The following is a 12,168-nucleotide window of genomic DNA, read 5'->3' as shown; positions in this document are numbered from 1 at the left end:
AGCTAAAAATCTTCTCCATCATCATCTCAATACTTGAACATTTTATTTTTCCAATCAAATTTCAATTCCATGTCATTGTTGTCATGGTAACAATAATCATAATAATAACATAAAGAATTTGTAATTCACACAATTTTCTATTCATGTACATTCACTTGTTAGACATGAGTATTCTAAGTTTGTACTACACATACCGTATTATTATATCCCTATTTTCGATGTCTTGTAATAACATTAGAGAAAAGTTAAAACCGACGGAAACTGAGTTCGTAAAGGCAATGAATGTTGAACTGTTTGGTAATCATTAATAGAGATTGTCAGGTTGCTATCCAAAAGAAATTAATAATCTATGGTATATATATCCTAGATGTAAAAAGTATTAAGACTAACTTCCATAACGTACATACATTCCTTTATTTCTGTTCAATCAAATTTTAAATTCTACTCATATTGTTAATTCTCATCGATGACACTTTGAAGAGAGTCGACAGGATACTGTGAACCAAGGTGTTTTTTTTCTTTATGGCACACGTCAGCTAAGTATATCTACAATCGTAAGAGGAATGGTATTCTTTGGAGGATTCTATTACGTGTCACCTCGTTTCACATTTAGACATGTTACTAGTGAGCTATTTGGGTAGAGACTAATCTCTTTTAGGTTTGGAATGTATTGACAAATGATTGATCTCTGACTAGTGAACAAGATCACGTTCTTCTTACTCTTGATCAAATTCTATCGATTAAGTTATAATGGTGGTACTAGTGTTATTGACTTGATATCGCGTGCACTATATTATTATTTAAGGTGGTCGATCAGAACTAAAAAGGACTTAACATGAATGATAGTGGTCACAAATCAGTGATCAATCAAATACACAACTTTAAAACTCATGAGTCTTACGATATATTCAAATTACAGTTTCGTACTAAGGAACACATGAAAAACAATAAATAGCAATGCAAGCGTGTAGCGAAAATAATTCTGTACGTTAGATCAAACTATGTACATGAAATAAGGATGAAATGTAAAGTTGTTTCTAGATGAAGTTATACATCTTAAGCACTAATCCGTATCAGGTAGCGACAAGTATCTACCTCAGACAATGAAAGGTGATCTCACAATTTCGTGGATTGGTTGAGATTAGACATTTACACCAATGGATGAAGGCCTAGTGGTCTAGTGATTAAGCATTCGCGCGTGAGACCGAAAGTCCTGGCTTCAATTTTCGCGTGAAAAGTCGTGGATGCGCGCTGTTAAAGAGTCCCATCCTAAGATGAAGCCACCTTCCAGCACTCCTAGGTTTTCAATAGTGGTCTTCTTTATTTATATTTTATTTTAACACATAGATATTGGTAAAGGGGGGCACCAAATACATATGCGCCACACAAATCTCATTCGATATGTGTGAGGGTTGTGATACTACCCAGGTGCCCAAACCAAAGCAGGTGGTTTTCTTAGGGGGCCACACCCGGAGCCTTCGACCTGAAGGTCTGATCATCAAGGCAGTGGAGCAACGTAAGGAGATGCACTTCCATGGTAGCCAGTGACCAACGATTGGTTCATACGCCATTTGTTCCTTCAGGATAATGGAGCCCATGTACACCATTGGTTTGGAATGAAGGTTTTCCAACTGCCCTAGATGGACTCTCCATGTCCACCAACCCGGTCAAAGCGTCGGACGTTCGCTCTTCGTCCTCTCAATTCCTTAAGCAACAGTAATGACGCGAGAAGGTAGTGAATAGGACTTCCCTGGCAGAGGCGTGGCCATGTGAGAGCATTTCGAGAGGGAGAGCTGACTCTCCCCACTCTCGGCCATACCAGGGCATTTTGGGGCCAATGGTGGTCTTACATCAATCGATTCATCATCCCACTCAAAAAAATTAACAATCTCCACAACCACACACTAACAGTTAAACACCTCATTTCACTCCCTACCAAGCTGGTTATCTTAATCATACAAAAGAAATTTCGTCGAAGAACTACATACAAACTAGAATTATACTTGATTTATTCAACTTGATATAAAGTATCATTCTCTTATGAATGATTGTACATTAATATTATTATTATTAGTAGTAGTAATAATAATAACAGTAGTAGTAGTAGTAGTAGTAGTAGTAGTAGTAGTAGTGGTAGTGGCAGTCGTAGTAGTAGTAGTAGTAGTAGTAGTAGTAGTAGTAGTAGTAGTGGTAGTAGTAGTAGTAGTAGTAGTAGTAGTAGGAGTGGTAGTGGTGGTGGTAGTGGTGGTAGTAGTAATAGTAGTAGCAATGGTAAGAACAAGAAGAAACCCATCCGTTTACACCCAATAACGCGCCCCCCCCCTACTAATTAAGATTCAAATTAACATAATCCGACAGGAAAATAAATCATAATTGAATGTGAAACGAAATAAGTAACATACGTAGTTCCCTATTTTTCTGAAGAGGGGGGGGGTAGGGGAAGGAGAGGATAAAATTTATAATTTATAACTAAAATTATTTATAAAATAGAATTGATTCTAATCTCTCATGGTATTCACTTTCATTGACTATTATAATCAATAAAGTAAAAGAGAAATAAACAGGAAAAGATAATAATAAAGGAGAAGAGGAAGAAGAAGAAGAAGATTGTTTTAATCAATAAATGGACAATAGTTTATATCCATGTATTTTGTTGTTGTTGTTGTGGTGGTGGTGGTTGTTTTGGTTGTTGTTGGTGGTGGTGGTGATGGCTTTATTCTTTATCTTAACATTTCTCTCAAGTCGTTTGTATTTTGGTATCATGGAACTTATTTGTTTTTTTCTGTTCTTAGTGAAACAAAGAAAAAAGTTTGTTTTACTAACAATCATCAAAGTAATTGATATGGGATACGCTGACTAAAATAGGTTGTTGTTGTTGTTGTTTTTTTTATCTTCTTTATTCCATTGTTCATAATCAACTATTTTACAGAGTATGGAACAGTTGTCATTTCTTGCTTTTGATCATAATGCAAATGATAAATACATGGAATAATATGCGGTTTATCATGATTTATGTATAAGATGTATTTAGTATGTGGATAATTCTTGTTTTCAAAGAGGATATAACATGAAATTCAATGGAAGAGATCTTGTTTATAATGAATTTATTATCAAGTTGGACAATTGTATGTATACATGAACATTTTCCTTGTTGTTATTGTTGTTAAAGTACTAGTTCAATGAGGAAATATGAATGATTTTGATGTAGTTTTGTTCTTTGAGCTAGATGGTTTTGATCGTAGAACTTTCATCGTTCTTCTGAACACAAACTTCAGGGAGAAATGAAGTCTTCAAATTTCGCCACATATGATTCACAGTTTGTCCTGTACACCTCAATGTTTATTAGTTCTTGTTCAGAGTTTAAGGTTAACAAGAACCAATCAGCATTGTGGTGTACAGAACAAACTATGAATCATATGTGGCGAAATTTGAAGACTTCATTTCTCCCTGAAGTTTGTGTTCAGAAGAACGATGAAAGTTCTACGATCAAAACCATCTAGCTCAAAGAACAAAACTACATCGAAATCATCCACCTGAGCTACAAATGTTCCCCATCATCTTGAAATATGACCAAAGAATAACCACATTTCATAACGAAACTAGAACTTTAAAAACCAACCAAGCAAAATTTCATATCTAAAGGAAGACAATATCATACCAAACATGTCAGTATTGTTGAATAAAACGGTTAGAAGAATGCATCATATCAGCGTCTTCACCAAACAGGTCTATGTCATCTGTATATTCTAAGTCATCAGTGAAATGTTCCAGCTCGAGATATGCACTTGTAATGTGGTGGATGAGAACATAAGTGGAAACAATCGAATGTATTTGAATACATAATCTCTTAGTAAAATCTGAGAACCATACAATAAATATTTTATGTGCAAAATATCAATCAGTTGTCTCAGATTTCATTCTTTTCTTTGTATCCGTATCAACCATTCTCTAACCTCGTTCTCTTTTCTTCGATCTTCTTAACCTTCCGCTGCCAGACATTCTATGACTGACTTGTATTATATACTACTTATGTCGACATTAGTAGCGCACACCATAGTAAGAAGTTCAACAATCAGAGAGTTATCTCAGAGATCTCTCTTAAGAAGTTAATTAAAGTTGAATGAATCAATAAACGTATTCATCAGTCAGTTTAATTAATAAATTAGACAATAATTGGGAAACTTCAAAATTTTCTTTCAATCCAATCATCTTGTCAGATTGTATTCAAAAACATTCATCTACACTGGTGAATAATATTAAGTATTCTTTTTCTGATTCATCTTATGAATAATCAATAGTATATATAGTGAATTTAAACTTCACCCCATTGCACAAGCAATTGGCTATCAGGACTCAGTAGCTATGTGGATAATGCAATGGCGTTTTAAACAAACTTTACTGAGTTCAAGTTCCTGCCGAGATGAACAACAACTCTGAGATGCAGGTACATCCAGCTGACGAATCTGAAATAAGACGAAACGCTCATCAAACTGCATTTCAGTGCTAGCCACTATATATATTTGTTTATAATACTCTAGATATAACTAATAAACTATTCAAAAACGCAGTTCAACGGATTCATTATCAAGATATACAATTGCATTCACGCAACATATCAATTATTCGTTTCAGACTTCATTCTTTTCTTTGTATCCACATCAACCATTCTATATCCTCATTCTCTTTTCTTCAATCTTCTTAACCTTCTGCTATTAGGCATTTCACTTTCGAAGGAAGATGATACATACTACTTATATTTATCTATATCAGTAGCATAAATCACAATAGTAGTTCTTCAAGTTTCACTTTCGTAATTCATATTCACTGAAGTCAACTGTATATTTTACATTTAACAATAAACAAGAGTTAAATACTTTAGTTTAGTTATAAGAAATAAACGTTTAAAATGTTTATCTATTGAATGTTTGTTTTAATGAATTCTAAATGATTCGATTCAATTACATAACAATAACAAAATGAATTTTGTTTATACACCTGTAATTTACATTCTGTGTCATTATTTTAATGATAATCGGAATCAGGGTTTAGGGAGATTATAATTACGATTGAAAACTTGGAAGTACTGGACGTCTGTTTCGTCGTTGTATGGAACTCTTCAACAGTGCACATGGGATTCAAACTTAGAAGCCTAAATTTCGCGCTCGAATGCTTAACCTCCAGAACACTGAGCCAAGATTCAACAATGTTATGTGTCACTTCAGTCAACCCATAATCTTGTGCGACCATTCATTTATTGTCTGAGACAGATACCTGTCTCTATCCGACATGGAATGAACCCCGCTGGTCACAGATTCTCACTAGAACTCCAGGAAATCTATCTTGAGATCAGACGCGAGTGAACACATAATGATAATCATGATAATGGGGTTTTTGGAGATTGTAGTGATCTTAATAATTGAGTTTATATGTCGATATAAGTTAGATCACCATTGAAAACCTGAAAGTACTAGACAACGGTTTCGACTCCTCAGCCATTTATGGATCAATGAAAGTTAGACATTTACACCGTTAGATGCAGGCCTAGTGGTCTAGAGGTTAAGCGTTCGCACTCGAGACCGAAGCTCTTGGGTTTAAGTCCCGCGTGTGGAATCGTGAATGCATACTCCTGAAGAGTCCCATACTAGAACGAAGCCACTGTCCAGTGCTTCCAGGTTTTCCATGGTGGTCTAGCTTAGATCGGCTGATGAATTCAACTATTAAAATCATTAGTTCGAATCCTTAAAAGTGTAATTTATCAATAAATGTACGATTGAACTGTTCGTAATTAGTGAATATCATATGTCATCGTTAAAAAAATTTGAATATGGGTTTTATGATGAACTAATATGATCCGATTCAATGAGTTACTTACTTACTAAATTACTTACGCCTGTTACTCCGAATAGAGTATAAGCCGCCAACTAGTATTCTCCAACCCATTCTGTCCTCAGCCTTCCTTTCTAGTTCTATCCAATTGTTATTCATTCTTCTCATGTCTGTCTCCATTTCACGGAATAATGTGTTCTTCGATATTCCTCTTCTCTTTTGGCCTTAAGGATTCCAATTGAGGGCTTGCCTCGTGACTCATTTCGGTGCTTTCCTCAATATGTGTCATATCCATTTCCGGAGGTTCTTCCTGATTTTTTCCCCATTAATATCTGGTTTGTTCTCTCCCATAGTAGGTTGTTGCTGATAGTGTCCGGCCAACGGATCCGAAGTCTTTTACACAGACAACTGTTAATAAATGCTTGTATCTTCTGGATGATGACTTTCGTAGTTCTGCAAGTTTCCGCTCCATACAGTAAAACTGTCTTGACATTTGTATTGTATTGAAAATTCTGACCTTGGTATTGGTTGACAGACAGTTCTTTTGAGTTGCAGATGTTCTTCAATTGTAAATATGCTGTTGTTGCTCTGCCGTTCCGCGTCTTCACATCTGCATCAGATCTACTGTGTTCATCAATGATGCTGCCCAGATATGTAAAAGATTTTACATCTTCCAAAGCTTCTCCGTTAAGTATGATTCGATTGTTGCATTCAGTGTTGTATAATAGAATCTTGCTTTTCTCTCTGTGTATATTGAGACCTACTGCTTTTGAGGCTGCTGCTACAACGATTGTCTTCTCCTGTATTTGTTGTTGTATGTGTGATAGAATTGTCAGATCATCTGCTAAATCTAGATCGTCCAGCTGCATCCTAGATGTCGAATGTATCCCGTGTTTCCCCCCAGATGTTAACGTCTTCATGATCCAGTCGATCACCAGGATTAAGAGGAAGGGTGAGAGTAGGCAACCAAGCCTGACACCGGTCTTCACTTCAGACGAGTTTATGAGCTGTCCTCCATGCACGATTTTCCAGTTTAATTCATCATAGGAATTCCGTATGCTATTGACTATTTAGTCAGGCACGTCGTTATGTCGAAGAAGCTTCCACAGTGTTTTCCTGTCTAGTGAGTTAGATTATCATTTATAAAAATTCTTAAACTTCTGTTATTTCATTAGGTTGTAAGCTAATGATTTGTAATGAACTAATCACCATGAACACTACCTAAATGCTTAATTATTATTTAGTGCTTATTAACAGTGAGTTATGAGATGGACTACTTAAAATTCTAGTAAGATTCCGTTTTAATAATCAAGTCATGTAATAAGATGACAAAATAGTTAGATAAGAGACGGTAAACATCTTAATCGATTATAAATGTTTAGACTAACGTTTCTGTCTGATAAGCAGTATTTTTCTACCACTACTGATAACGACAGATATAAGTAGTATATAACACAGATTATAAATGGAAAGCCTGGTAGCAGAAGGTTAGGAAGATCTGATCAATGAGAAGTAGACTAGATATCAATTATTATGACAATGAATGAACAATGATAGTTGGGACAATTGATGGAGTATTTCAAAATGAAATATTGAATGTATGATTTCTTCACGTTTTACCCAAGAACTCTGTAATTGTATATTGAAATATGTTTGATTGTTGTCATTTGTGTTCTCATTCACTACACAACTACTATCAGTCTCGTGCACGAGACTGATAGGTCCTGGTTTCGACTATCGTGAGGTGGGATCGTGAATGCGTTTTGCTGAGAATTCCCACAATAGGATGAAATCGCCGTCCAGTGCTTCCAGGTTTTTCAAAACGATCTAGCTTCAATTAGCTCATGATCTGAACTATTAAAATTAAATAAAATCATTATTGAAATGAATCAACCTTAAATTTGTTTATGATTCCTTATTTTTTCATTGTGTAGGCATCAGTTTATCAAATAGAATGGTCACCATTTGTACCAGAGATATTTCTTTCTTGTTCTGCTGATATGACTATAAGATTATGGCACTTAGATTATCAAAAACCATTGATTACTATTCAAAGAAATATGGTAAGCAAACAATATTATGCAATCATTTGTATGATACTCTTTGATTTGTTGTACATTTTTTTTTGTAAAATATTACCGATTCAACAGTTAATCGATCTCGACATTGGTACAAGATTTATGTTTGCCGAACTCCACCTGGAGCACCTCTTGGGCTACTGTCGGTCTCAAGCCTGGGTAAAAGAGGAGGGTTGAGCATGGGGTTAGCGACCCCATCCCGTAGAAAAATAACTCGCTAAAATAACGCTAACCAGAATGCTGGTTGACAGCCGATAGTCTATTGGGAGTAACAGGCGTAAGTGAGTAAGTAAGTAATTTATGCCGAGTATACTGTATATTGCTTTACATACAATATAGAAACAAAAAAATATATGTAGGCTTTAATATAGTTCCAAATGAACTTTTGTGAAGATTTGACAATGTACAATGAAATCACAATGTGAGTACTGCTGATAATTGGAATAGTTCAACTTATCATTAGGTTTAGTTTATTAAGGCTTGTGTTACGCATATATAATCACTAACCACTTTGATATGTAGTTCTGGTTATGATCAGAGTAGATTGTACCAAGTTATATTAAAACAACAACATGAGTTTGCAAGTTTATCGACTGTTGGACTGAACCTTCTTTATGGATTCATACATTATTGTTTGATGGTGATAGTCAATTCAAAGATACTGGCATATTTTGATAGGGATGACTAAAATCTTGCTAACTTTACATGCTTCAAAATCATCCTATAATAAACAGAAACTGTTCATCCTTAACTTGTTGTATGGCTGAATAAAATTGTCAATAAACCTTGAACTCCAATTCTGTACTATTTGATACTCGTTAACAAAGTGAAACCTTGATACTTCCTGTAGTATTTCAACCTTTATCGCCTACTGTAAGAGCCAATGATACTACAGCTGTAAGTGAATTCTTGTAGGACCAAAACTGTTGAATACTGATAGGTCCCTGAATAGCAATAATCGTAGTATCAGAAAGGATTTTGTGGAGATTGTAGTAAGTTCAATAGTTGAGATTATGAGTCAGTTGGATTTAGACCACCATGGAAAAACCTGGGAGCACTGAACTGCCGTTTCATCCTGTCGTGGGACTCCTCAGTAGTGAGCATCCACGACTCCACCCCTTGGGACTCGAACCCTGAACCTACCAGTCTCGCGCCCGAGTGCTTGACCACTGAGCCGGTAGGCACCCGACGGTGTTGATATCTAAATTCAAATGTTAGATCCTGGGTCCGAATCCCGCGAGGCGGGATCGTGAATACGCCGTCCATTGCTTCCAGGTTTTCGATGGTGGTCTAGCTTCAATTGACTCAAGCTCTCAACTACTGAAGTAATAATCTTGTTATTTAGATCTTACTAGACATAGAAAGAAAACATATGTTAGTGTATAATGCATAACAGAAGGAATATGGAGGAAGTTGAAACTCATAGAACTATGTTCACGATTATTATTATTATTATTATTATTCACATCTTTGTTGTATGATTAGTAGGTAACTATGTTTTTACATTTCTATATCCCCCTTACTGTAAGTTTCTGAAAAACCTATTAACTGTTACTAAACGTTCTTACAAATCCTCAATTACTGCTAACTAATCATGTACTGTTTGTTCCACTCTCTATCACTTATGGTATGATTATTTTCCGAACGTAATTCTTTTATTTGGAGTGCTGTGTGGTTAGGCACATTCAGTATATTACTGAATCAGTTTGTAATCATAAATTGAATTAGGTTTAATAGAGAACTAAACTGCCTCCTATCATAGTCTTCTGATTAGCCATTGCTTTAGAAGGAGCTTCAAGGCACTGCTTCCCGTTGATTGATCTTTTTGAAAATCCTTGACATCAGTCATTGGTTCGATTAGAAATATAGTATGTGATATAGATTAAGAACTCTCAAACCTAAACAAATCCATCCCTCTTTTTTTGCCAAGATGATAACAACAAGTATGTTGTAAATTCTAAGGGAAATCAAAACAGAGCAAGCATCTACGTTACAATCAATTTCCTTTGTTAAAAAAAATGGTACTGAATAACAGTGCTAATGAAATATTTCATGTAAAATGTTCAATTTTAACATGCATCGGTGAGATGATAGTTTATGAACGACCTTGGAGCAATTCTAGAGTGACCATGAATGTGTCCATTTAGTAATTAGGACCAAATGAGGGTTATAGACCAGTGTAAGGAATTATAATTATAATTTTCAGTAGATAGTTAAAGTTGGGAATTAGATTTAGGGTTTTTATCACGAAACGACATTAGTTATAATGTCAAAACCCTATTTAGTCAAATGGATGAATGGATTTCGCGCCAAAATCAGAGACATGTTATCTTATACCTGATTGGTTCGTTCATAAATTATAGTTCCCGACATACTTTTTCCCTTTGAACCTAAAAAACCTTTTCAACATTGAAAATAACATATCCATGAGTTGGTATTATGATCATCTAAAAAAAGCAAATTAGATCACTAATTTCACTTTATATTGTTTTACTTGAATCTTCCCATTCATGTTTAAGACTATAATTGATCAGTCTCTTACTGGCATATGTGCATAATGTGTATATTGCCTTAGTTCAAAAGCATTATATGCGGAGATGGATAGTGACTTGTAGAGTGGTATCCAGTTTGACGCTTGTTTCGTCCTATTTGAGACTGGTTAGCTGGATGTACTTGCATCTCAGAGTTGATGTTCATTCTAAGATTCTAACTCAGTACCGTCCGCTTCAAATGCCATCACGTTATCCACTTAGCTACTGAGTCTTAATAACCATTTACTTGTGCAATAGAGTAAAGTTTAAATTCACTTGGTATTGTTTACCTAATTCTTCCCATTGATGTTTAAGACTGCAATTGATCAGTCTCTTATTGACATATATATATATCCATCCTGTGCGTATTGCCTCGATATTGTGTTGTATCACATGTATTATAAACATTCCACTCATTCACTAAGTGAATAACATGATGGCGTTTCAAACGAACAGTAATGTACTAGGTTCGAGTCTCAGAGATGCAAGTACATCCAACTGATGAGTCTTAAATAGGACGAAATACGCATCAAACTGGATTCCACTACTAACCACTATCCATATTTGCTTACAAATTACATTGGTTTACATTTCTTTCAATATTGACTTTTAAACAAATGATACTAAGAGATTCTTCTTCCTTTCTTTCTTTCTTTCTTTTCGTTTCTTTTCTTTTCTTTTAATAAATGAATGAATATATATTGAATTCATGAATCCATGTTCTCCTCCTTTTACCGTATTATACTAATTGCTATAAGAAATAAATTTAATTAAGACAAATTATTTTTCATGTTTATTGAAATACTTCAATTGTAGTAATACTCTTGTATATGTATAGTTGAAAACAAGAAAGAAAGAAAGAAAGAAAGAACTGAACAACTGTTTAAAATTTGTATCTTTTTAATGTAATATATGTATCATGTTCAATATTGAAAGTTTACATGATATTCCCTCCAAAAAGTGTCCTGGTACTACTGAGGGTGGTGGGGGAGAATTCACTCTTTCTCTCTCGCGCGCGCGCACTCTCTCCAAATGATCTCACAAAATTATGTACATAAAGCCAATGTCAGGGAAGTCCTATTCACTACCTTCTCGTGGCTGGGGTGTTGGTTATGAAATTGAGAGGACGAAAAGTGAATGTCCGGCGCTTTAATCAGGTTGGTGGATATGAAGGATCCACTTAAAGGTTGTTGGAAAATCCCCATTCCAAACCAATGATGTACATAGGCTCCAGGATCCTGAAGGAACAAATGGCGTATGAACTAATTATTGGGCAACGGCTACAATGGGATCGCATCTCCTTATGATGCTCTTTTGCCTTGTGGATCAGAACTTCAGGTCTAAGGCTCCGAGTGTGGACCTTTAAGAAAACCACCTGTTTCGGTTTGGACACCCGGGCATTGTCATTATGTGACGCATATGTATTTGATGCCCCCTTGTATCAATGTTTATGTGTTCAAACTAAATTAATTAAAATAAACATTATGTAATTACTGGACTGTAATGTTCTGAAGAAAGAAAAAAGGTATTAAAATAGAATTAGTTCCTTTTTTGGTGAAAAAACGAAGTGTGATGAAACAATTTTCCAGTTCTGTGTGAATGTATAATTCTTTTGATTGAGATCATGAACCCATTGATGTGAAACCACAATTGAAAACCTGAAAGCATTGAACGACCATTTCGTCTAACTGTGAGATTACTCAGCAATGTGCATACACGATTCTGCTTACGGG

At 35.2% G+C, this 12,168-nt stretch overlaps 1 protein-coding gene across 1 annotated transcript in view; it reads left to right on the top strand.

Annotated features, from left to right (window-relative positions):
- WDR78 (WD repeat-containing protein 78) overlaps nt 1–12,168 on the top strand; it is a gene marked incomplete at both ends in the record, with an annotated part of 69,144 nt that overhangs the window by 34,092 nt on the left and 22,884 nt on the right. The window contains one exon of the mRNA XM_051210186.1: nt 7,761–7,889. Within this exon, the coding sequence (XP_051070153.1) occupies nt 7,761–7,889 (129 nt within the window). The remainder of the gene's footprint in view (nt 1–7,760; nt 7,890–12,168) is intronic.

The sequence above is a fragment of the Schistosoma haematobium genome, chromosome ZW, assembly GCF_000699445.3.
Source record: "Schistosoma haematobium chromosome ZW, whole genome shotgun sequence".
In the NCBI taxonomy this organism is placed as follows: domain Eukaryota; kingdom Metazoa; phylum Platyhelminthes; class Trematoda; order Strigeidida; family Schistosomatidae; genus Schistosoma; species Schistosoma haematobium.
This window is presented reverse-complemented; position numbering and strand designations above follow the sequence as displayed.